Here is a 27,517-nt window from a genome sequence, read left to right as displayed (position 1 = left end):
TTTGCCTATAGTTATTTTTAGATTTCATGGGTTAAAGCTTGTCCCTTCTGGACACTTACACGCAGAGGGCAGACACATACGCATGCTGTAGATACTACAACTCAGACCCGGGACTTAGCCAACAGATCATCTTGTCCCACGTCAAGGAATAAATTCCAATTTCTTATGACAAACTACTATCCATCGAGAGGATGAAAAGTCACATGGAATTTTCTGGTTTGCAGATTTGACTAGAAGACTTTCAACAGATAGAAAAGACAGTTTACATAGCAACTTCCTCTTTTCTGAAATTTCCTTCCAGTTTGCAAGATCTTGCTTGCTTTCAGCATTTGCTTTACTCCTGATTCCCATGCCGTCCGCCATAAATGCAGCGGTGGCTCAGCAAACGGCTGCTGGGTCGATTCCCAGCCCTACTTTCAGCACCACAACTGAAGGGGCAGGTGGGGGCACAGGGGGCATTTATTCCGCCATTATAAGTCGCAACCAGCCCATTATCAGCGTAAAGGAGAAGACCTATGAAGAGCTTCACAGGAAGTGCCTGGAGAAGAACATTCTCTATGAAGACCCCGATTTTCCACCAAATGACTCCTCCCTCTTCTATAGCCAGAAAAGCCCTGTCAAGTTTGAATGGAAAAGACCTCATGTAAGTAACATGTTTGCTGAGTGCCTCTTTCTGTAAAATTTTTCTGTAAATTGAACTCTGAGCTTACATTTTTGCAAGAAAGTGTGTGTCAGGGGAGGCAGGCAGAATAAACTGGAGATGTATTTCCTTAGAGCTCTCCTGGAAGATAACTAGCTAGGGCTATGAAAGCTCAGAGCATGTGAATATAATGACTAAAATACAATAAACCAGAATGAAACAACAACAACAATGTGCAGGGATCAAAATGAGTCCCCCATCTGCTACGCCCTGTGCATGTGTGCCCTGTTATTTCTTTACCATCACCATGGCTGCATCAGCCCCTGGAAGTGTGTGTAAATGAGTTAAATGCAGCATAAGTCACTCATCTTAAAAAGGATAGGATTTTCCCTCTTTCTAGAGAGGGAAGTGATACAGCAGTACAATGCATGACTGCCAGCGCCCTGGAGCAGACAGACTGCAAGTGTTCATATCAGAAAGCATCAAAACAAAACCAAAAAAAAAATGCACAATATAACTTCAGACTTGTCTAATAGAACTGTGCATGCACAGATCAATCCTGTGATATTGAGAAGGTTCAGATGTTGGGGTCTTTAAGCCAAAGACATTTCTTTAAGTCACTCATCAACAAGTAAGCTTGGAAGCTCTGTAGTTAATATTCATTTAGAAGCAACAAACTGGGGACTCTTTAAGACTTAACAACCTAAACATCAAAACCAAAGCTATCGATGTTTTTTTGCCACAAGTGTTCAGGCACCTGACGTATCTGTGGTGCCAGCTGCAAGTAGAGCAGAGGCAGGAAATTCAGAAATCTCTAGTCTGTGCTTGCTGAGTACTGTCATGCTCTGAGATTATGCAGTCAGTCCTGACCCTGACAGAGACAGCTGTCCCTGCTGGGGACATACCAGGCCTGATTTGTAGAGATGCCTGTGCCTTCTCTGGCAAGTGTGTTTGTTTTAAAACAAACCCTGTAATTCATGTCACTGCTGTACCCAGCAGGTGCCCAAAGAAGAGAGACTCACTCACCTGTAACATTTTCTCCTTTTATAATATGTCCCCTTTCTTGTCATTCATACCACAACCACAATGTGAGACTGGGTGCTGATCTATTGGTGCCGGTCTCTGACTGTCCCCAGGTTTTGAAAGTGTAGGTTACATAGCACTGGTAGGAGGACTTGTCTGATAATATGTACACACAAATAGATATGATAGACACGTTAAGAGACCTTGATAAAGTCAAATGAACATAAAGTAGTAATAGTGGACTAAAAAATATTTTGCTAAGAGATGAAAGCAATCAGTGAAGCACCATCTGTAAAGACTCAGTTGCACAGGCCATGTTTTGTAATAGTCTGTAAAGATATAGGCAAATTCTATTCTTACTCAGTTGTAATGGCTTTTTTTTTTTTTTCTGGCAAAGAAAGAAACTAGCTTATAAACTATAGTCTTATAAAGTGGTAATTTCAATAACTTTGAAATTTGGATCAATAGTTGAATAAAAATGAGCTGAGATGCAAACTGAGCCCAGTGTAAGCAACTCCCCCTCCCACACATGGGCTGTGGGGACCTGGACCCTCTCTGCTTTCCCTGGCAATGGCTGTGCTGTGACTTGATTTTTTCCCGCAATTCATTACTAGAGTGGTGAGAAGTGTCCAGCATCCCAGCCCCAGAGCTACCCCTTGCTCTCGTGCATCTGACCCTACAGACTGTTCTCTTTGCAGTCAGTGCTACCCAGAGGTCAGGTCCTCCTCTCCCACCCCCCAAAACGATTGGCCTGTGCTGCTGCAAGGGCAGCAAGCGCATGAGGACTGGTCTTGTCTGTCACTGACAGAAGGGCAGCTGCCATGCAGGGCAGCTGTGAGCCTTGGCATGAGAGTGGTGAGAAGGCCTCTGTAATTCTACCCAGCTAGTGACTGCCATGCCACGACATGAATGCACAGAGAAGACCTCCTAATACTCAATTCAGGCAAAAGCCAAGTGAAAGCCCTGAAAGTTTCTCTGAGTAAAGACAAGAAGATCCATCTCTGCAGTATTTCTGCTCAGAGTACCCATGAGCGTGGTTTAGGTATGCAGAGGGGAAATAGAACCGTTCTAACCTGCACCAGGTTATATCCAGCTCAGTGATGGGTTGTGCTCCATTTTCTTAAGGACCTCAGCCTCCCACAACTATGCTGCCTGTGGGAATTTCTCACAGTTGAGAGTAGGGAAGAGGTTATCAATCTTTAAGAGCTGAAAAAAAGTCTATATTATAACATAATGCAGAGTATTAAGAGGTCCTGCTGCAGTCCTGTTTGGATCTAATGACACTAAATGTTGATAGGAAGGCTCTGCCATGACACTGTGTTTTCAAATGCACCATTGTCATTCTCCTTCCTCACAGCCAAGTCACAGCATTAATTGCCGGATTCAATGACTTCCTTATGGTGATTCTGCAGCCAAGAAAATCACCAGGAGGAGCTTTCTTTTCACAATGAATACAATAAAAGTCAACAAACTACTGGATTTTGCTTAGAATGAAAATTAATCAGTAAGATCTGCTGACTGATTCACTGCACACATGTGAACCTGTTTGAATTTATTAATCACAGAATGTGGGCCTGTACAGGTAGCACTACAAGTGCTACATTTAGTGCCACCAAGGCAGGACTTTCAGAGGAGGGTAATCTGACTCAGAAGTTCTAAAACCAGCTTGGTGTCTGACAGTGACCAAGGGAGAAGAATGAGGCTACAAAGTGTCTTACGCAGGCTTCCTCTCTTTGGTGGGATCAGTTCAGGGAATTTATTTGAAATGCCATAGTTTATTAACAGCATATTTTGAAGGAGTGAATGCCTTTTGCTGCAACAGTATTCCTGGCAGATTTTTTTTTCTGATGCAGAAGAAAAGGTAATGAAAATATAACAAAGGTCAAATGCCATTTTTAGTTGCATGCTGCCTTTGCATTTTCCAGTGCTCCCTTCCAACTGGCCAGAAAGCAGCATGCACCACTAATTGGTTCTTCCTGAGATTCTTTGTTTTCCTTGCTATAACTTTGCCTCTTTGTAATGAAATTTCAGTCTGAACTGAATCAACCCAGTGCAACACAAAGGTCCTTTGGATGATCCTAAGGCAGTCAGAGGCACTCAGATCAGAGGAGACTTTTAAATGAATCATTGCATCAATGAAGTGCAGCCTGTTGGGATTCTCTGTGATAGCTTGACCTAAAAGATGAAGAGCAATCCCTTGCTCAGCCAGGAAGACTGGAAGGACAGACCTGCCACCTGCGTCTTGGACACCAGTTTGTCTTGCTCTGCTGACTGAGTACTTCAGCCCTGAAAGACCTTGGAACCTTTCTCTGCAACTTCAGCTGTACTCAGCACAACTAGCACACCTGGAGATCAGCTAAAGAAATACAGTATTAAAATCATACCCACAGTGTACTAAACACACCTGGCCACCATAAAGAAATGAAACAAAAGCATTTCTATCATAACTAAACCAGTCTGTATGACAGTTGCACTATTCCCTCCTTTGCATTCCTTTGCATCCTACAAAGCAAATGACCCCAAGATGCAATAAATGGCCCTGAGTAACAATCATCACTGTACATTTAATATTTGGAAACACCTAAGCACCATCTGACTACTTTCAACTAAAACACAGCATGCTGTATTTCAGAACTTGTTACGATAGGAGGAGGATCAAGCCAAAAAATACAATAATAGAGTTGGAAAAAATACAAACCAAAAACTTGGCATCTCACAGTTGGTTTTCAGCAGAATCCCACAGCAACGTGAAGAAGAATATTTTCAACAAAGCAAGTGGGCATGAAGGCATCTCAAAACAGCTGCCTTGACAGAACTGGAGCCCAGGACAGCTGACCAAGGCCCAAAATAATAGGACAATCCCTACATTCTCTCCCTTGGGGAGAATAAAATGATGTGGAAGTTGGTCTCTCTATCTGGCTATATGACTAATCTAAATATTTACATTGAAGCTGATTACTCTGAAGCAGAAAAAAAGTGGGCTTAAGCCAAGGGAAATTACTAGACCTGAAACATGAGTCTGGGAAAAGCCATGGCTACCCCGATGACATGAGTAAAGACCTTTGGACTGTAGAGGTAGCATCACACAGAGGTAGCCTGCCACACAGGCAAATGTCAGTTGTTTCTTCTTTCTCCTTCCCACTCTAGTCCCAACATCTTTGAGTAGATTCGGTTCTTGTACTATACTTTGTCTTCTTCCCCGTTTGCAGCTGCTCAAGGCAGTGGTCCTCAGCTTGCCATATCTTTCTTTCCTTACTCTCATAAGAGATGGGGCCAAAAGTTGTGTCTTTTTATTCTTCCCCATACCAAGTATTTGAATCAGAGATGGGATAAAGCAGGGGCTTTTTTTGATCTGTAGGAGAGGTTTCCCTTGGTTTTCCTATACTCTGCAGTTCTTTGTCCCGTATAGAAAAGGGCTTTGTAACCTTGCAGTAGTCCCACCTCATTTGCTGGTAGTTCTTACGTAGTCCTTCCCTCCCCACAGAAATTTCATAATTATTTATGCCTATACAGCATCTTGTACCCATTCTGTACTAGTATAAAAACTGACAAATCCAATACGTTTTGCTATGCACAGGACAAAAGAAGAGTTTCCTGACCTCAGAGACAGATAATATCTGTAGACATTTTTTAATGCAGCGTTGTCAATTAAATACTTCAACATAAGAAAAAGAATAAAATCTCCTAACTAGAAACTAGTTATTTCTGGTAATTACATCTGATCCTGGGAAATTTTTCAGTACGAGTACTACTGGGGTTCATTCCTGATGAAGTGCATTCTTCAACACTTTTAATGCCCCAGCATATTATTTACTGCAAATTGGACACCATAAACCTGCAGTCATTTTAAAAGAATTTAAGCTGGTCCCCTGATATTTTTTTCAGCTACCCTCTCTTCTGTCTTTTCCGGTATTTTGGTTTTCTTCATTACTGTGGAGAAAAAATATTTTTCCCTATTCTCATTTTAATGTGTTTGCACCCTGTACAGAGGGAGCCCTCCAGGCTAGTTAATAGACCCTGCAGGTACATGAAGAAAACTCTGTCTGAAGTCTGGAACATCCAGTTTCCAAAACATTTTCATAGTGAAACTCTGCAGATGAAAACTGTGCAAGAGGTTTTTGATATCCACAAGTTATCCTACTGGAAAAGGTTCTAACACTGCCTTTATTTCTGTGCTAAACAGGCATCATAATGCATGCTATTCCTGCTCATCCACCTGTTTCTGTTTTGCAGGAAATCTGCGAGAATCCACGGTTTATTATCGGTGGAGCCAACAGAACAGATATCTGCCAAGGAGAATTAGGTATGAAATTCTTACTTCAGCTCTGCACTTCTAAAAGTCTGCAACATGGTTTAGCTCTCAGATAATTTTCTTTTTCTTCCACAATGATATTTGAAATCCTCTGTCTCAGTGCACCACTACACATCTACTGATTCCTTCCTATAAACAATCATTGATATCTGCTTAGTAGCAGTCTAGGCAAGAACTTTCAGTGAAAGATGCTTTGCAGGGTGTTTTGCTTTTCATTAACTAATGTCATAAGTGTGCTTCAAGACACTGTTTGGCCCTTCTTTTATACTTTGAGGAGGGATAAAGATATTAAGACAAGAATAGAAGAGAAAGAGGAGTTATTTGACTGAGAGAAAATCTAATCAATTACTGTTGTATCTCTTCAAGTATTTAGTCCTGTCATTTCCATATAGGAGTTTCTGAAGGCCCTTAGCTAAATGTGCATTGTACTCATGAACAACCACTATGTTGAATACTTTAAGCTCAGATGCTCAAAGATACTTTGTTATACTGTACTTAGGTACAAGTGATGCCTCTACAGCAGTCATGCATGCAGTGCTCACCTGCACTGCTTTGTGAAGTCCTTCCCCACTCAGCTTTCCCATGTCTTTCATGGTTTTATAACTCCTCCTGTGATCTTTTTCCTAAGCTAACACACCCTAATGTGTCCTCATCACCATCCCAGTACTTTTTCTTTTTTAAATTTAATTAAAACTGCCTTTCTTTTTGAGGTGACCAGAACTCCACAGATGCCAAGGTGTGGATGCAAATGAACTTACATGCATATTATGTTCTCTTTTTTGTCTTCCATTCCTTCCCTAACTACTCATGGCATTGTTTACTTTTTTGACATCTGCAGGACACTGGATAGTTTAGAAAACTCCTGGTCAAAGTGGACCCCCATCCTTCATAAGGGGAAATAGATAACTTAGAGGAGTTACCATATAGTACTGCTATATAGAGAGAGCTGACTTTCCAAAATATATCCATATTATGTATTTCTGTATGTCTTATCACTCTACCAGATTGATACATTTCTTTTACAACTCCCTGCAATCAGGTTTTCACTATCTCATATAATCATCTCTTTCACACTGCCCAGGCAAGCTTACCCTAGAGCCTCTCTTAAAATAGCAGCTAGGTTTTGGTTTAGGGTAGAGTCCCCCTCTGCTGAACACAGAAGTACTATGGGAGAAAACCACTTTCCCAGAGCCCCCACAGAGGCAGCAAACTGGACAAGAATCTGGAGGAGGAACTGAAAAGCGTTAAAGGGAACAGTGTTTACAACAGTGCAGACACTTCAAATAGAAGAAAAGGGCAAGAAAAAACCCCATAGAATGATGATTGGAACAATGAGTTATCTTGAGAGCAGAAAATTAGAGTCTAAACTTCAGCAGTAGGGAGCCCCACCTGCAAGAGAGTTATCTCTCAGCTGGTCTCTATCCTAAGCTTGAAAAGAGAATTAATGCAGGAAGTCAGACAGGCAGCTACACGAGACAGGGAAATCTTAATGCAGGTAAGAGTGCTCATCAGATTTTAGGCTTTTCCTAAATTACAGGGAACATGATCTGTGTAACATATGTACTCAGCCATGAACAATGCCCACGAGCATTTCTAAAGCACAAATAAAGTGCTAAAGTACTGCAGAGCACATGGAGAATCATGCTCTACTGAGAATTAACAAGTCACTTTGCAGTATCTCAGATTTTCCCTTTGATTCTTGTTGCTCTGTCCCTTCATTTTCTCTGCTGCTTCTGCTTGTTTACAGGTAACTGCTGGTTTCTGGCTGCCATTGCTTGCCTGACACTGAATAAAAAACTACTCTGTAGAGTCATACCTCATGACCAGTCCTTTATACAAAACTATGCTGGCATCTTTCACTTCCAGGTGAGTCCCTTTGTCTAGTGCTAAGCAGATGTATTTACCTAACATGGAGCTCAGCTCTTTTTGGCCCACTCTTCCCTCTGGCTTCTCCTCTCTTTGGAAGCATGAGTGACAGCAGGGAGGAAAAGGGATTGAATTGCCTTACGCCAAATGCTTCCATTAGAGCAGTCACGGAAGGACCAGCCCATAAAAGTAATTAGGGAGCATTAACCCACCAAGGAGGCATTTGCAGATTGCTGTGTCCTGTGCATAAGGAATAGGAACAGGTGCCCAGCCCTGCCTCACTCTTCAGATGCAGTACTAGAGCCGGCACAGACACATGGGTAGGTGGCAAGAGGGTCTATTTTTAGGCCCACAGACAGCTGATCTGCCAAAACAAGTTATCGAAGAACTTATTCAGAAAAGACTGACTGCTTTCCACATTTCCCTTGATTCTCTTAAGGGACCTCTCGCTGTCCTGCATGCATTGCCCAGGGGAATTCAGTACAGCTGCCTCCCTCCCATTAGTTTTGGCCACATTACAAAGCAGCTATCTTCACATTTCCCTTCTCTCAGCCTGACTTTTCAGCCAGGCTTCCCCTACCTGCACCAAGTCAAACCAGAGTGTTTTTCTGTTTGCCTTTATTCAGTTCTGGCGCTATGGAGGCTGGGTGGACGTCGTCATTGATGACCGCTTACCCACGTACAACAACCAGCTGGTCTTTACCAAATCCTCCCAGCGCAACGAATTCTGGAGTGCCCTCCTGGAAAAGGCCTATGCAAAGTAAAATAAAATGCGTGACTGTGACGGGCTCCCCCAAAAGGCTCGGGCTGGGGAGGTGGTTAAACCACTGCACACAGTATTTAAAACAAGCACATAGAGAGGCTCTGAACATACAAATGCCTTTTTCCATAGCTTCTCATGCCTCAGAATTGGGGATGGGCTAAAGCATAATTTCTAGGAAGTTTTGCTACTCGTTCAAAAATCTACATTTGGGTTTCAGCGTATTTTTTTTTTTTACCTATCTGTGCAGGTGGCATGTTTTAAAACTTTTAACTTGAGAGTTACCTAACAGCTGTAATTTTACACACACAAGACAGATATAAATATATAGATAGTTATCTCTATCTGTGTAAAAGAAAATCTTTTTCTTTTCTCTAAGAGTCCATGGGTCATACGAAGCTTTGAAGGGAGGCAACACCACTGAAGCCATGGAGGACTTCACCGGAGGGGTCACTGAGTTCTACGAGATAAAGGATGCCCCTAAAGATATTTATAAAATCATGAAACATGCCATTGACAGAGGATCCCTCATGGCCAGCTCCATTGATGTGAGTCCATATGAATTTTGTAGATAAGCCATAAGAAACGGTAGAGGAGAGGGACCTCTCCATTCATAACCAAATATATGCCACCTTTGGAACTGCTTGGTTTAGGCCACATAGAAAACATCCTTTTCTAGGAGGTGGAATAATCCCCACTAAAGACCATTAGCAAATAGTAAGTGCCAAAAGAGAAATAAACATAAGCAGAATATGGAAGAGGAGAGAAGGGATGCAATCAGCCAAACCAGCACCCCTTGTCCCCTCAGTACCCTCACCAAGTGAAATGAGATTAGTAGGGAGTGCTGCAACTCTGTTAAGACACAAATCTTCATGTCAAAGATGCTAAGTGTGCAAATACTTAGGAAATTAACCTTTTATTGCCAACGTGGCCTCAGATTGCCTTGATTTATTGTGGTAATTTTAAAAGTTACATAATTAATACTTTATGGAATGTGATGTTGCAGTAAAGGTGGGAGAACAAATGCTGCTATTGACCAGTGTAGATAAGTATGGACATCATAAGGAAGAAGAGAAGTAATCTAAGCTATCTTTTACCACTCATCTTTCTTCTACCCTTTCTCTTCTCTCTCCCTGCCTCATCTTACTGCATGATACTTTTCTCCCATTCTCTGTGCCAGGATAACCTGGGTTTTTCCTATGGATCAGCTCCTCAGAGCGACATTGGGGAACTCATTGCTCGCATGGTGAAGAATCTAGAAAATGCACAGATGGCTCATCCCACTGCAGACCACCAGGGGATAGATGAGAGGCCAGCCTGGGTTCGTATGTCTCCTAAGCAGTTGACTTCACAGTGCTTTTATTTACAAACCGTTAGAGAAACTTATAACCTACGCTTTTAAAACCTTGTGTGGCTTCCCAGAATTATCTCAGCACTAAAGAAATGTTCTTATGGATACTGTTTGACATATGTGTTAAAAGACCTCAGTGCTTTCAAATACAGTGACTGATATTAAAGGGCTTCACTGATACTGAGGCAAAGGGCTGTTGACTCATGGCAATGACTTATAATTTCCAGAAAAAGAAAATTATTCATGGATTTTATCAAGTCCCTCTCTTGCACAGGGGTGAGAGAACAAAAATGTAAAGTACTAGAATAGAACAAGATTCCTGTGTGTAGAATGTGAAAGAAAGATCAAGATCCCTGAGTGTGCATGGAATGTGAAAGAGACCAAAAGCAAGCTCTGCACAACTCTCACTCCAGGCACAAAAGCACTTGGTGAACTTATTTTGAGTGCTCTGCCCACAAATGGAGGAGAATGCTTTAGGGATGCTCCTTTTACATTATGCCATTAAAGTCCTCATTTAAAATGCCCAACAAGGAAGAGGGAAAACATGTTGAGTTTTATATGTGTGATGGAATACAAAGTTACTCCAGCATACCTAAATATCTTGCAAAATAAAGGGGGGGATTTTAAAACCATTTAAGAAAAATCCCTTATCAGGAAACTTAGAAGCTTTCAAATCTTTAGAGTCCTTCTCCTTCTCTGTCATACCTTGCCCTTTAGGGAGCTGCATTTCCATGACAATGAAATTACATCCCTTGCTTTAGAGGAGGGCGGGGGTGAACCAAACAAAAATTCTCCACAATTACATCACCTAAAACTTTTGGTTGTGCAAACTTTCTTCTGAATTTACAGCTGAAATAGCTGATTTTTCCTCTTTTCATATCCATATTTAGTTCTTCCTGAAAAACTGAAATGCTGTAATTCTTCAGTATGACAGTATGACTGTCTTGTTTTGCAAGCATGGCTGTCCAAACCACCCATGTCTGGGAGGAGAACTTCCTCCGCAGCGACTGCCTACTGAAAGAAGATTGCAAAACTTTTTCTATATTTGCTGCCCCAGACGCTGTTGTGCTGCTGGTTATTACATATTCCTGAACCAGCATCAGAAAAAAAAAATCATGATTCTTGATGGAAAAAGGCAGATGAAGCCTGCTCTTTGAGAAGGGATCCAGGACATCAGAAGCTAATGTTCTCAAACAGAAAGAAGAGAAAGGGGTTCTGACAAGTAATGATGGCACCAACATGATAGAAATTAGGAAAAAAGGAAATAGAATTGAGGCTATAGGCATAAAAAGTATGAAAACAGGATCAAGGGAAAGAAAAAAAAAGAAGCAGAAGTGAAATAATGGAAAATAATTGCGACAGCCAGGAAATATTTGGATGAGATTCTCCCTGTGCAAGCTGAGAAGGTATCTGTGTGACCTTACTAATTCTTCCTCTATTCCCAGCCCTGCCTTTCTCATGCCATCAGATGTGTAAAGAAGAGATGGCAGAGTTACTGGCAGGGCCTTGCAGTCATGTGTCAGCAACAGACACAACAGAGGAGGGGACGTTTTGCACGTGGTCCACATGTGCGTAGTAGGGCCTTCCCCTCCAACTGATACCAGTGATCTCTCCTACAAGTACAGCAACCTGTGTGCATCTGTCATCTTGCTCTCTTTATCTCTCAGATAAACAGCGTTCTGAGATTTGCAAGTAAAAATCTATCAGAAACACTAAAAGTTGATTACTAAGACAACAAATGTATTTATGTCTGAGCAACACATTGCTATGCCCTTCCTGAATGTCAGATGGAAAAAAATTCAATCATGAGGATTTTAAAAGTTATGGAATAAAGTGGCCGCTTCCATGGGAAATTAAGTAAAATAATAGTGTCAGTTAGTAGGAATAGTGTAATTAATAGGGTGTTTAAATGTCATAGTGATAAGATAGCCACGTGTAAAGATGAAAGTATTCTAGATGTTGATTTGCTCTGATGTTTCCAGTTCATATGTAATAACCTTAATAAGCTGTACAAGAACATACTATCCTAGAAAAGGCTGAATAGTCCTACTAACAGGAAAATCTAATTACTTTGATTAAGCATGCTATATACTACCATGTTCTGAGTGCAAAAAGCAGTAGTCTACAGAAAGGTGAAATTAGCCACAAAATGTCCTTTCCAGTCAATAGTAACTTTTTCCATTTTTAGTTCATGCTTCATTCCTTTCTAACCAACAACATGAATTCTATGGGCACTAAGCTCGACCACCTTGACAAACACAGAGAGGAGAACAAGCCAAAAGGTCCTCTCATCTGAACAGTGTCACCCTCCCTGCAAAAGCCCTGGGTGGCAGTATCTGCCTTAGAGCAGCCAACTGAGCTTTGCATGACTCCTACAAGTTCTTATCTTGTGTCTAACAGACCATAGTGCCAATGCAGTATGAAACCCGGATGTCCTGCGGGCTCGTCAAAGGTCATGCCTACTCTGTGACAGCTCTGGACGAGGTACGTACAGTCCCTTTCCTCCAGCTGTGGGGAGCTGTAATCTGCACTGGCCTAGCACTGTGCACCTCAGCTAAGCTGTGAGAGGGGTAAAAAGCAAAACAAATTACAGGTGAAGGAAACAAAATTTATACTCAAATAAGTGAATGCCTTGCGGAGAAACAAACCTATATAAGTTTTTGCTTTCTGGGGAAATGGATATTGCACTGCTTGGGCAAAGGTGGTCACAGCCACCACCTCCTGATCTTACAGCCTGACCTGCACTCACCCCAAGCAGGTCAGGCTGGGCTATGGCCCAGGAAAGCACTATCACTGGAGAAGCTGGTATAAGCAATTTGAAAGGCAGAATATTTCTTTTGAACCTCTCAGTCTTTTCTTGTTGCATTCTTTTTTCAAACAGACAGTATTTAAAGGGGAAAAATTACGTCTGGTACGGCTGAGAAACCCCTGGGGACAGGTCGAATGGAACGGACCTTGGAGTGACAAGTGAGTAAAAAGGAGCTTCAGGCGGTTTGAAAAAAAAGTTGCAGCTTTATTTGCCCTTGAGCTTGTGCATGACGCTAACATTCAATGATAAGGTATCTGAATTTTTTTTGTTGTCATTTTGTCACATGCACTTTGAAGTCGATTTTAGTTGAGTGCTTAGATGAAGCTGAAAAAAGAGTGTTAAGGTTAAAACAAGGTGTTAAGAGGGGCTTTAAGAATGGAAATGAAGAGAGAGTCCAGTATAATGGCACATTAAATCTGATTTTACTGTCAATCAAGTTCAGTAATGTCCATTTTAGAAACAAGATGTGACAATAGAAAAATCTTTTAAGTTATGAAAGAACTGAATGAAGCAAGATGTCAGTGTGTTTTACTAAAAGGTATTTCAATAGCTACCTCAACAATGATAGTCTGGAAACACCTTTTCCTACAAGCTAAATAAAATTGGCACAATTCAGCAGATATTTGAGAGCTGTTAAGAGGAAGTCTGAAGAGAAGGCAGAGAGAAATTGGTTTTTATTTGAGCATGTGGACAGGGGGGTTGCATTGAGAACAAACAGTTGCAAAGCTCACAATTTAAAAAATTATGTGGATGTAGCAAGGTGACTCTTGTCTTTCCTCTCTATGATGTTTACAGTGAAGTGTAGAAATTTTAATGAGAGCTGTATTTATAATGAAAGCAAATCACAGCTTAACTTGTTTACTCCTTTGAAGGTCAGAGGAGTGGAACTCTGTTAACGAAGCAGAAAAGATCCGCCTGCAGCACAAGGTTGTGGAGGATGGGGAGTTCTGGTGAGAATATCAGTCAAAAACCTGTGCTTCTCTAGGAGAAATGAATCACATTGCAGTACTACAGATCTGCTAAAACCATTGCAGTGATCCCTGCTCCCCTTCATATTCCCAATAAGCCATGCTCTGTGATTCCTCATTCTCCCACCAGGGATTATTCAATGCCACCAGCAGTTTAATTACACTACACTTCCACAAACCCTCCATCACCCTTCCTACATACCATCCTCTCAGCTCAGTTTCCCTGAGTTTGGAGCTATACCTGTGTTAAGTGACCAACCAGCAGATCAAAAGTATTTGGAAAATATGGCACTCCCACTCCAAACTTGTCTGAATACTGACAGTACTGTTGGTCACCCTCCTCCAGCTGGGTCTTTCAGACAACTGCCCACCATGTAAATCTATTTGGGTTCAATTTCCCCTCAATTCCTTCAGGATGCCATTTCAAGATTTCTTGAGGCACTTCACAAAGCTTGAGATCTGTAACCTCACACCGGATACCCTGGAAGTGGATAAATTCCAAACCTGGACCGTATCAGTCAACGAAGGGCGCTGGGTGAGAGGCTGCTCAGCTGGAGGTTGCCGCAATTATCCAGGTGAGAAAAGGGTTTTGAGAGATACAGCCTCTTTGATGGGGACTACGTTAGATCCTAAAGGCTAAGTCATATCACAGCCTGATCAGTACTTGGCCACAGAAAAAGCCTTGCTTCCTCAGTGGACAAGGCAACAGGTAGCTGGAAATCTTCTGTCACTATGTTGTGACAGAACATCATAAGAGCCCAAAAGGCAGCCCTGGCGAAGATAAATCATTGTTCCAACACTCCACAGTGCCCCAAGTAAAAGAGATAAATTTCACTTTAACAGATTTCACTTGGGAAATCCACTGTAGCGGATTAGTGATAGTTTTAGGGGCTTTGGAAGTTTATCAGATGACAGTTCTTCATATATCCTCCTTTGCTTTGGAGTTTTGTTAGAACTAAGTAAAAGCCATAACATGTAAAAAAACCCATCCATGTCTTAGCCCATTTTTAACCTTTCCCTCAGGAGCCACAGGCAGGAAACTTAAAAGTTTTATTTGATTGTAAGTATCATTAGAAACCTGTTTTCTTGGGGTTGTTGGTGGGATTTCACAGATACATTTTGGACCAATCCCCAGTATCGCTTGAAGCTCCTGGAGGAAGATGATGATCCTGAGGATGAAGAGGTTATCTGCAGCTTCCTTGTCGCACTGATGCAGAAAAACAGGAGGAAAGAGCGCAAGCTGGGAGCCAACCTGTACACCATTGGCTTTGCCATCTATGAGGTACCAGCTCTGTTGGTCACACAGTGGTCACAAATCCTGACAGTATGCATTTACCAAGAGTCACTGAATCATTCAGGCTGATTACAAAAATTGCAATTTTTGCTTTGCAAGGAAGCGAGGGAAAACCTGGAAGTAAGGAAGGAAATTCAAGTATTTGTAACTATTTGTACCATAGTAACCTCAGGGTTTACCCCATCAATTAAGTAACATAGTTTATAGGCTCTTACAGTGACCTAATGCCAGATTTTAACATATCCTTTCCCATTTATTCTTCAATCTTCCTTTCGTCCTTTCTAAAACTAAACATTTTATTGGCAGGAGAGTGTAAAAAAGGAAACAGATAGCCAAGATTCATACATAGCAATTAACCTGTCCCTACTACTGACCTGATGAAAAGGTCAGTTTGTCCCTTGCACAAACATATTTAGTTCAGATCTTAGCTGATCTTATGTACACTCCAAGAAACCTAAAATGAAAGAGGGAAATTCCTTATCTAACTAGGGGCATTTTGATTTCTGTCTATGTCCCCAGAAATCTACGTGAATGCCCTTCTGCATGATCTATAAACAAGAGGACTCACCCAGCAGCTCTGACTGTTTCTTTTCTTTGTTTTTCCCTAAGGTGCCCAAAGAGGTATGCGCAGAACGGAGGCAGATTGACATCTTGGTGTATATTCACAGCTAGTGTTACTGTAGTGCCTCTCTGTAAGTCAGCAGGAGACTGTCCAGTCAAGTTTGTTATCAGGGATGTAACAGCAGTGAAACTGCTAACCTCTCTGCTTTGAGTGTTTATCAGTAACATTTTGTGAGTAATTTTTAGTTCTTTCTCACTTGCACCCCATTTTCACTTGCACCTCTTCCTCAGCCCTTTTCTACTCTGTAGAGACCTGCCCATTGCTTGCACAGTCGGTCAGTGAGCATGGGCTGCAGGAAGCAGTGCCAGTGAGCATTTTGCCTCTCTGCACTCCATGAAGAACCACCCTAAACCACTTCCATTTCCTCTTAAAAATAAAGCCAATTCCTATATTCTGCAGTCACAATGTTTTCTCTATAGTCTTAGAATTTCTTTAGAAAATTAATGGTATTTTCAGCCATTGAAGAAAGCTTATTAAAAGTATACAGACTACATTTTTTATGAGCCTGACAGTAGCTAAATAATTGGCATCACAAGTTTTGCTAACAAGCTCAACTGAAGGCTCTGTTACTTGGAAAACACGAAAATGACAGTCTGAATGTTGTTTTTACTGACTATCTTACAGATGGTTATTTCTGCGAAAATATCCTGCAAGTGTTCTTAACCCACAATTCTTGAACTTAATTTTCATATTTGAACAATGCAATGTTTGACTGTCATGTTTGTTTAGCAGATACAGAATTCATGTTTTGTCCAGACAAGGACATGCTTCCAGTGAAAGCATCTTCACTTTACCACTCTGCATATAAGAGTTTGCATACACCATTCCTTGCCATATCACCCTCCAAGGAAAGTAGCTGAACTTTGGTTACACACAACTCAGCATCCAACAAAACAGTCAAATAAAAGTGCCTACACAGCAGAAGTCAGCCATACACTCTGCAGGTGTATAGAGGTGACAGACTCTCTGCCACCGGCTATCATCACTCATCAGCTCCCCACTTGCTAAGCTGCTGCTTCCTTTGTTTCCTGTCCCAGCCATGTACTGCCCACATGGCAAACCATCTGGGGAATGGGCAAGACTTCCTTGAAGACAAACTGACTCATTTGTTCTGCAGATGCATGGTACTAAGCACCACCTGCAGAAGGATTTTTTCCTCTACAATGCCTCCAAAGCCAGAAGTAAGACCTACATAAATATGCGAGAAATCTCTGAGCGCTTCCGGTTACCTCCCAGTGAGTACGTCATCATCCCATCTACATATGAACCCCACCAGGAGGGAGAATTCATCCTGAGGGTCTTCTCAGAGAAAAGAAGTCTTTCAGAGTAAGTTGTAGATCCATTTATCTGGTCATGTAGGTGGAGGTCAGCTTGCTACTTTGCTAAAGTCATGTTACCAGTTTGCTGCACCCTGCTTTTTATATTCTTAACCTCATTAGAAACTCCAAGCTGCAAACTTATTTCCCCAAGCTTCCCTTATAGTCTAACAGGAATCTGCTTTGAATTGTCTTTGGAGAAGCTTACTAGTTGCAGGATGTCCTTTGTAAGGAAACCATTAGCCATTTACTAAGACCAAAAAACTTCTGTTTTACTTCCAGTTCAGTGTAATCAAGGCTCTTTACAGGAGTATATCAGGCAGCAGCCCTCCTGGAAATGGCACTTGGGATGTTCAGCTTAAACTAGGAAAAAGCTACAGCTAGAGCCTGGAGATGTAATGCTTGAAACCAGCCCACACCACTGGCTGTTCCAAAAGTTCAAGTGGCTACTTACAAACCACCTACAAGCAACACTGGGAACAGTCTCTTTTCTGATTTAATTACTTTCTGCTTTCTACTAGGGAGGTTGAAAACATGATTGAAGCAGAGCGTCCACTGGTAAGTAGTGTCCTGGTCCTCTTTTGTGTATGAATAGGGGTAGGGAGAGGAGGAGCACCACATCTAGGGAAACCTACAGCAGGAAACCATTTGCAGCCACATGACAGCTCCTTTATCATCAAGATACTTTTATTGACACTTGCTTTGTATACACTATTTTCTGATTTGGTCAGACCAAAATTGAATTGCCACTTCAGATATCATTGATCTATGAGCACAGAAGTTGGGGAAAAGAAAAGGAATAGTCAGAGCTCAAGGTAGAGATTTTATTCAAGTGGACAAAGCTCCAGATGAGATGTGACATGGTTTTGCTATGGTTTTTCAATGTCTGTCCTGCCATTTCTTGGTGGGTGCCTGTTCCCTCATTTTTGGTGATTTGAAAGCTGTCTGAACACAGGAAATGGTAAAACTTGTATGAATATAGGAATGGGAAAGATTAATATGAGAAAGGGAAAGATAAAAAAAAATACAACTTTACCATCAGCTCTGCATAATCTGATCAAACTCTTTTTGATTTTGTCTCTTTTCCTACAGAAGAAAAAGGGCAAGGTAGGTACTTGTACAATGTGCTAAGTGCCAGCAAGGCAAAGAGCACACTCAATGCATGCAGCAGGAGCAGAGTTCCTTGATTTCATAATTTCTCTGCATCTGGAACCTGATTTAGTTAATGAAGGGCACTGGATATGAGGCCCTTTGCGTGCAGCAAAGATTTTGTCTTCCTACACTGGATTCTAATGAAATAGCATTAGCATCATATACCCCTCTCATTCAAAGAGGTGGTAAAAGAATAACAGAAACTTTTCAGCTTTATCAGCCTCATTCTCTGGGTTGCTCGAACTGCCCTTCCTTCCTTCCCCTCCACAGGCACCCTGAAACCCCTTGCTAGTGAAAAGCACCCCTTCTTCAGACTTGTGCCCTCACAATTTGCTTTCTATTGCCTAATGCAGCTACTTCCTTTTCCTGAAGTTTCTGCTCACCAAAGCCCAGGATTCTATTTGTGATTCTACACAACACATTTAAGACCTTGAAAATGTAATCAGACATTTCAATCTCAAGACAGGTTGATTTTAATTAACACTCTAGGGTACTCTACATTCACATATTTTAGCAGTTTTTTGGCTTTAAGTGCACTAAACCAGGACAATTGTACGTGGCTGCTTACAGCTGACTGCTTCAAGAATCAATACATGAAAGAGAAAAAACATGCTTCACATAACTAACAAGCTCCTACACAAAAACTCCTTTTCTGTGTAAGACTCACAGTCTATTTGTTTTCAGTATTACTGCCCTTCAAAGAGATGGGCAAGCTCATCAGTTTAACTAATGAGAATCTGGGAAGCTTATTTTGCTTAAAAAATGGAAAAAAACCCCAAACCCCTACCAATTGAAAAACAAACAAACAAAACCCAAATACATTCAAACGGTTACTGGCTTTCTGAAAAGAAAAGCTAGAAACAGAAATTGTGCTATTTGGCAAAAAGACTTTTGCAGCATTTTTAGCATGAGGAGAGCAGTAACTTCAGAGATTCCTTCAGCTTTTTTTTTCTTTCTTTCTTTCTTTTTTTCATTCTGAGATCTGGCTTCTCTGATCGTGTTCTCAGGAGTGGGAGCTGTTGCTGCATGCACTTTGCCACGGAATGGTTGTCACCAAATATTATCCCTTCCACTACTTGTGTAATTTCTATTTCTATTTCGCTTTCTTCCTTCTTCCAGCCTATCATCTTTGTTTCCGACAGAGCGAACAGCAATAAGGAGCTGAAAGCAGATGAAGATGCTGACAAAGATGGTGAAAAAAAACAAGTAGATGAGAAAAAGGTTTCTGCAGCAAAAAGCAAAGGGGGAAATAGGGCTTAGTCTGGCTAGCATGAAAGAGTGGCTGGGGAGAACACAGGAATGGGTCAAAGAAGTGTCCTAAGATACTTAACAGCTTTTCATCAAATCTTAGTATAACTTGCATCTGGTTTATGTGGATTTCCCTCTGCATTTAGACAAACAAAAACCAAGAACTAACCCAAGAAATTAACTTTGTTACATCTAATTTCCTAGTTTCCTTTTTTAGTCTCAGCCTCAGAGTTCTGGCTTGTCCTTTGCGTGTGTCTGAGAAAGCTTTATTGTTTTCTTCTGCCTCACATGCTATATGCTTCCAGCAACGGGCCCCCACACTATAGAGAGCTCTCATCTGGTTGTTTATCGCCTACAGGGTGGCAATAAGGCAGATATTGTGTCCCTGCCCATGGCAGGGGGGGTTTGAACTAGATAATCTTTAAAGTCCCTTCCAACCCAAACCATTCTGTGATTCTATGATATGGCTCTTCTGCTCCAAACTTCTCATTTGCAATGTTTTGAAAGAAAAAATAAGAAGATAACTGGCAATGAAAAGAGAACAATGGGATGAAGATAAGTACTTGACAGTTTTAACAGAATTAGCCAAAAAATAGGGAAAGGAAGAGGAGGACAACCCATTCCTCCAAAGGGCTCCAGATTCACTAAGATGATGCCCTATGTGAGGGCGAGTGGGCCTTCCAGGCCCTTTCTCTTCCCCACTGGGTATCTCTTCTTTGCTTGGCTTTTTTTCAGCGTTCTGCAGCAAAACGTCATGAGGAAAGTGAAGAGCAAAAACAGTTCAGGAATATTTTCCGACAGATTGCAGGGGATGTGAGTATGCAACCGATCCCTGTCTGCCATCAAAGCAGGCTAGACACAACAGCACCTAAATCAACTGTTTCATGGATTCAAATCACTGAATATTAAAATTTGCTTTGAATTTCCTTCCATTAAATTCTCTTTGAGATTTGAGGATAAGTAAAATCAAATAAAAACCCCCTTAAGCATACAGCTATCCTTATATGTAGGTATAAGCTATTCCCACTGTGTATGAGGGAGCCTCATTTAAATTCAGCCTTTTTCGTCTGTCCCTACTACAAGATGCTGTTTTGCACAGCAAGTATAAACAGGTTAGAAATGCAGTGCCCTCCTGTATACGCTTAACAAGGAAAGTTAAAGGTAAAAACAGATGAAAGAACTGCATAAATCAATAGGCTGCAAATAGGATACAAAGATTTTCGGATTTCACTGTTTGTCTTATACACTGAAATTACTGGTCATTCTTCTAGTTGTAGTTTGATAAGCATTATATGGTAACTTGAGACCTACCTTGTACTGCAGCCTCAAGAAAGATTTGGACTAATGTTTATATGAACTAGAACATGTCTCTAGTTTGAGACATGTATGTGCCATACTGGAAAGTGACCAAATACTTCATACTTTTAGCACATTCATCCATAAAACTATCTGATAAGTAAAGAACATTGTAATCAATTATATCTCATGACATTTCCATCAGGACATGGAGATCAATGCTGAGGAACTTAGGAATGTTCTCAATAACGTCGTAAAAAAACGTGAGTTTGAGCATGTTTTTTACTAAGCCTCAACAAAAAAAAAAAATCTGTGTTATACCATAACTCCCCACCGCTGAGTTTCACTCTAAAAAATATTTATGTTTTCGAACTCAGAAATTTCCTAGTTACACTTCCACGGACATTGCATTCATGACTTTAGCAAGCTGAACTTTTCACAGAGATGATCTCTACAGGTGATCAAGTACTGATAATTCAGAAATGAGCAAGTGTTCATTGGAAGTACCACACAGAACAATTCAGCATTTTTAGCAGTCTGCAAATTCCCTTTAAAAAATTTCTAATGGAGAGACAGACCTTTCTCCCTGTTCAGAAAACTTTAGCCTACAGACCCTGGACTTGCTTAGTAACCTGGAAGTTAGTTTAGAGTCTTCCAGAGGTTTTTATTGTATATAACAAGTCAAGAAAGGTATCTCCAATTCACAGGCAGTAACATTACTTAAGAGTCTTTTCATATTTTTCTACACTTGTTTCTTACTGGATGAAGGAAGTAGGTTTGGCTTTTACTCTGATTAGAGTTGCACCTGAGAGGAAAATCACTTGCTGATTTGCATGACCTATATTCATCTGGGATCATTTATTTCAGATAAGGACCTAAGGTCAGAAGGATTTGAATTGGAATCCTGCCGCAGCATGATTGCTTTAATGGATGTATCCTTTTCTGGTGAAAAAGGAGTGCTTGAAACCACACTAGTTCACTATTTCTCACCAACACACACACAACTTAGTAAGCCAGGAAAGCAAAACAGCACATTGTAGTCGGTAGTCAGATAACATAGCATTCCTGGTTTGGCTACATTTTAATTCCAGTCATCTCAACATTAATGTAGTTGGCAGAGAAATATATTCCAAAAAAGAAAACTACAAAATAAACAAGTCAGTATGATACTCTTCCTTAGGTACCAGGGACTAGCCAGCTTATGTACTAAAGCATGATTTATTTTTTTTTTTAAACAAACCCGACATAATTACAGTTCTTGCCAACAAACTTACTATATTTCTCTCCTTGAGTTTATAATGTATTACATATTCTACTGTACGCTCAACATGCAATGCATATAGAAATTGTCATGGAACAAATGTAACAAAACACACTACAACATGCCATATGGGGTTACCTCTGCTACAACATCATTCTGTTTTCCAGTTTGACATAACACATGATTTTGAGAGGACATAGGTGCATTCAAAAATAACCTGAACAAAACTGTAACTACAAGCCAGAGCCATAATGATTGGAGCCTAAACACATTTTTGTAAATAGTTTTGTCAACATTTTGCTAAGTCCTCAGTTCATTTGAAAGCGAGGCAAAAAGAGCTTCACTTCAGGGTAAAGCTCAGTTGTCTTAAAAAATACTGGGTGAGCTTCCCATTTGGAGGTATTTCAGAAGAGCCCACTAAAACATCCTACTCATGTACTTTTATAATAGCTCCAGAAGCAAGGCTGGAGTTTGCTTCTACACAAAGTACAAGTAGTACTTCATACTCCTGAAACAAGATGCTATATACAATAACCAAAATGTTACAAATATTTTACTGCACAGCTCAGGCAGCTCTTAATGCTGAGGAGATACCAAACTCACTTTCACATTCATCCCTTCACCAGTAGTTGCAGACTTAATTATCTTAAAAATATTGTGGGTTTTTTACCTGAATATTTGCATCACAGACAGATGGCTCAGGGAAGATAAATTTTGATGAATTTCAACATCTCTGGGACAAGATTAAAAGCTGGCAGGTATTGCTGGTATTCACACCATTCTTCTTCACAGCTTCTGCAGTGCAAAAGTTGTGTAGGAAAAACAGAACTCTCTACATACACTACAGCAAAAAGAAAGGCTAAAAAAAAATATTGTGAATTACCTTCTAAAATGAAAAGTAATGTCTCTCTTCATCCTACTTCACAGCCTAAGCAAATAGCCTGACTTTCTAAAGCTCCTGCACTTAAGGAGAGACTTCCCCCATAGGAATAGCACAGAGCCTTACAAATTGAAGGAGGAGAATGACGGGAACGAGAATCAGGCCTCAAAAATAGTTTAATTAGGACAATCAGGAGAAAGGATTAACAGCTTAAACTCAAGTCAAACAAGGAGAGTCTCCAGGGGAGGGCCTTTTTTGTTTCCACAGATTGGATCTAAATTATTTTACTTTGTGACTGAGAGGAGCTCTGTGCTAACAATCCAGGCTGCCCAGCAGCAGGAATATAAGGCGTATTCCAAGCGCCTGAGGCACACATCCCATATCCAGTCAGTTGGCTACATGCAAGAGAAGTAGAAGTTTTTATTACTACTGTGTATTTATTTTTTTTCTTTTTCCAGAAAATTTTCAAGCGTTATGACACGGATCATTCAGGAACCATTAACAGCTATGAGATGCGCAATGCAGTCAATGATGCAGGTATTTCTCCATGCACAGTGTCCAAACCCTTGTTTTGTTTGATGTATCACAGGGTGAGATCAGAAACACAGTGCTGCCTTTTAAAGACAGACCCTGGAGAAATTATAAAATACTTCTTTCCACCGACAGAGCTTTTCAAATATCCAGATGGCAAGCCTTGTATGTCTTGCCAGCCAAACAGATCTCTTCAGCTTCTCTTTAAATTTCCTATGAGTGATGCTCTGCTGCTTTAAGGATCTCCTACTCTGGGTCCTGCTGTTCAGGGAGACAAGGGAGTGCTGAAGACACTGGCTCTCATTTAAGCTGTGGATTCTTTATGTTTGTGTAAGTAACAAACAAGAGAACAGTGGAAAACCTTCAACCCAAGTGTACAGGCACTGAAACCCAGATGGAGCAGGTCAGTGTCCAAGTTTGCATCAGAGGCGGTCAGATGAACATTTTTTGAGTCATGTTAATGTTTCTTAGGTACTAAGCCATGGTGGGTTCAGTTTCTTCTACCTGCACAATGAGAAGAAAATATTCTTGCAAAACTTACAGTTAGTGAAATTCGTCCTGTAAAGAGAGACTTGAGTTTTCTCGCTTGTCTTAGACACACTGGTGTGCTTCTTCTCCTGGAGAGCTGGCCTCCCTCTGCAAATGTCTTTACCATGTCTCTAAGGGAGCAATATGACCTCTTTAATCTGAAAATCTGTAGTATCATTATAAACTTAGATGGGATGACGATAGTGACACATTGTCTCCAGTAGTATTTTGGCACATCAAGGAACAGAAAGACATGGCTACCTTGTACTTTACAAAACATCAGTGATTATCCTGTCCTAAAGGCAAAACTAATCTGGATTTGGATTCCTGCAGTAGAAATATGGGTAATTTTTATTTTCCAGGTTTCCATTTTCACCAGGAAAGTTGCCAATGTAAAAAAAATAAAAATAAAATATTTAAATCCTTCATGCCCTGACTTTAGAACTAAGGCGACATTTTACAGTAAACATTTCAGATCTTACAGCATGGAGGCCGTGCATGACCTTGAATTAGCCGAGAAGTAGCTGTACTTAAATTGTGACAGACCCTTTTGAGGCATGGCCACATGCTGCAGCATTCAGTGCCACAATTCAGTCACACCACACCAAGGGGTTGCCCCTTTGTCTATTTTTTTACCGTTGTGCAATTGTGTTTTCATAGAAACTTCCTCCTGTGCTTCTGTCACCCAGTTTTTGTTGATTTGCTCTCACCAGGCCCAGCTGAGCAGCAGAATCTTGGTGTCTGCTGCTCTCCTTTTCATGCTTACAGCCTGAGGTAACTCATGTGCTACTGGCCCTCCCAAATCATAATTTCAAAATGTTACCCTTGTTTTAAGAAAGCAGCTGGACATAGTAAAGCTGCTTTTAGCTTTACTTCATTTTGTTTAGCGGCTGCAGCAGGACCGTCCAGCCCCAGCCGGGTCTGGGAAGCACCTATGGCCAAACAACTCCTGCACCAGCGTTTCCCCCGGCCATGGCTCAGCTGTGCCCTGTTTTTGCTCCTCTGCAGGATTTCGGCTGAACAACCAGCTCTACGACATCATCACCATGCGCTATGCAGACAAGAACATGAACATTGACTTTGACAGCTTCATCTGCTGCTTCGTGCGCCTGGACGCCATGTTCAGTGAGTGGCTGCCCCAGTTCTGCTGCACCACCTCCCCTCCTCCCCCCGGACACAGAATCAGGGGTTCATACAGTGGCTTGGGTTGAAAAAGACCTTTAAGGCAATCTTGTCCCAGCGCCCCTGCTGTGGGCAGGGACACCTTGCACTAGACCGGGCTGCTCAGGGCCCCATTATACTCTCAGCAAAGCTTTTCAAAGCAGTACTGCCTGTGTAGGGTATTATTAAAGATATGTGCTTAGGGAATCGAAAATATTACAGGTGTCTCATACAGGCACAAAAGAAACTCTGTGTTTCTCCTTGAACGAGCTAAGGAAAAACACAGCAGGAACACTTGGTGACCACGTAAGTAAATATCTGTGCAAATTCACGTATCACAACAGGAACACCATTTGGTTTGCTATCTGGGAATCATCTTTACACACACAGTAATTTAATGTACTCCATATATTTTTGTTTCCTTGTTTTAGGGGCATTCCATGCCTTTGATAAAGACGGAGATGGCATCATAAAGCTCAATGTTCTGGAGGTAAACTGCTTTATGCCAGTATTTCTAACACTGTGTCACAATACTAAGTTTTGATTTTATTATTAATTGTACATGCTTTCTAGAGAGTTTGTCTGCTCATCCAATTGATAAGAGGCCGCAAAACCTCCTAAAAATTTTGCTACCAATTTTACACAAAAAACATTCATGATCTGCCAGCAACAGCTGCCCTGTAAGACCCCAGTTGGTGCTGAAGGTCACAGCTGCAGACCCTTCGTATTATCTTTAAAGCCCTTCAAGAAACTTTTGAGATTTTTTTATGAGGCAATTTAGATCAAATACAGTGATATGGTGTTAAATGATAATGGAGTTTAACATAGTTCTTTACCTTTCAAAAATCTTATTAAGAAGAATTAGAAAGTTTCAAAATAAAAGCATGTTCTCTGCTACAGAGACCATTAAAAAAACCCTTCACTTTTGGCAAGAGAAGGAGAAATACGAGCAAGAGACTCAAGAAAAAATTCTCCACTGCCAGTGTGCTTCATACTAAGTGACAGCAAGCGGCCAACTTCAAGCTAGAAGAGGGTGGTGTCTCAATACAATTTTTTTGGAGGATGCCAACAACTCTTCCATCCTTTAACTCTTCTTTCAGTGGCTGCAGCTCACGATGTACGCGTAACACCGGAGCCAGCGGCCACCTTCATCAAGAACACGCTCAAGACTCCTGAGTAATGAGCACCATTCATCCCAAGGGCAAACAAGAGCACTTCCTAATTATGGGATTCACTTGCCACAATAAACAGTGCATGGGAATAAGCACTTGGAAAAAGAGGCAACCATGCACTAGCAGGCACAACAGTGTGCACATTCTGTAACTACTTTTATAGCATCCTGACATTTTTCTTTTGGGCAACAAGGATTAATTTATTGATGACTGAATTAAGCTTTCTCTGCATGGTAAAGACATGGAGCATACATTGTTATTCTGCTTGTGCTGACAACTAGAAAGGTTTTCCCTCAAGTCAGGTGAAACTGGAGCTGTATCTAACTGTGAAAGTCAGAGAGGTGTTTACTGCCACCTTGTAATTAGTCATTCTCTGTGCTCTGCTTTTGGTATTATCCTTTCAGTCTCTTTCTAACATTTACTGAATATTTCACATGAGATTATGCTAATTACATTATTAGTATGCATCCTAATCACACTGTTACAGATGAGGCTGTGCCAGCTGGATCTCTGCTATGCTAAAAATGTGACAGTAAGAACGACAGACTGCAATATCAAAGTACAGCTCAATCTAGTGCCTCAGCAAAACTATCAGAACAGAGAAAATTGCTCTCATTTTTAGTACCCCCAGGAGATATTAATAACACATTTGGACATTCTAAGTGTTTTTCATTGTAACTGCATTCTCCATAACTTTGAGAAACTTGTTTCCCATTCAAGGTAGAAAACCTCTTATACATACAAATCTATTTATCTACATACACATATTTCCTCCACCCCCCAGTGTCCTATTTCCCAACAGTACTCTGTGTTTCTTTATTGAAAAGAGGTGATTTGTTGCAGAATCAGACACAATATCAGCATGACCACTTTGAAAATATTATTACAATGTGCAAGTGGAATTACTTTAACTGAACCAAAAATAAAAACAACTGGATTTTGGCCTAAGCTTTTTTGGTTGTATTTTGAAAGAAGAGATGAAGATGAAACATTGAACACTCTTCCATCATTCTCCTGAATATAAAGCAGCTTTTCGAGTTTTATGGCAAGTGTGAAATCAGCTTAATATCTCAAACACTTGCCAGTTTAATCCTTGAAAGCATTAAAAAAAAAAAACATGTTACCAGCTTAAAGGATGACAGGCTTTCAGAAGTGGCCAACCTTTTTTCAATTAAAAAAAAAATGGAAGAAAAACCAAAATGTGCAAAAAGGACCACATTTTGTCAGAATAACCTTCTACTTAGTTCTCTAGTGGTGAAAAGTAGCAAAGCAATTGACTACTGTAAAGCAAAATTTTAAAAACAAATCACAGCATCCACTCAAAGTT

At 40.8% G+C, this 27,517-nt stretch overlaps 1 protein-coding gene across 1 annotated transcript; it reads left to right on the top strand.

The window, feature by feature from the left end:
- The first annotated feature begins 44 nt into the window (after window positions 1-44).
- Window positions 45-27,062, top strand: CAPN3 (calpain 3). The gene is made up of 24 exons (XM_027881691.1): window positions 45-643; window positions 5,897-5,966; window positions 7,723-7,841; window positions 8,468-8,601; window positions 8,981-9,149; window positions 9,782-9,922; window positions 12,353-12,436; window positions 12,834-12,919; window positions 13,634-13,711; window positions 14,144-14,304; window positions 14,842-15,011; window positions 15,633-15,644; window positions 16,763-16,971; window positions 17,483-17,519; window positions 18,054-18,068; window positions 19,233-19,334; window positions 20,097-20,174; window positions 20,863-20,920; window positions 21,525-21,589; window positions 22,608-22,676; window positions 23,257-23,335; window positions 24,866-24,982; window positions 25,450-25,508; window positions 26,119-27,062. The coding sequence occupies exons 1-24, from the start codon at window positions 350-352 to the stop codon at window positions 26,143-26,145; spliced, it is 2,433 nt and encodes an 810-aa protein (XP_027737492.1). The 5' UTR covers window positions 45-349; the 3' UTR covers window positions 26,146-27,062.
- The last annotated feature ends 455 nt before the right edge of the window (window positions 27,063-27,517 follow it).

This window comes from Empidonax traillii, unplaced genomic scaffold, assembly GCF_003031625.1.
Source record: "Empidonax traillii isolate 1590-97213 ecotype Southwest subspecies unplaced genomic scaffold, ASM303162v1 scaffold93:size1158651, whole genome shotgun sequence".
Taxonomy (NCBI): domain Eukaryota; kingdom Metazoa; phylum Chordata; class Aves; order Passeriformes; family Tyrannidae; genus Empidonax; species Empidonax traillii.
Note: the sequence above shows the minus strand (reverse complement) of the source record. Positions and strands in the feature narration are given on the sequence as shown.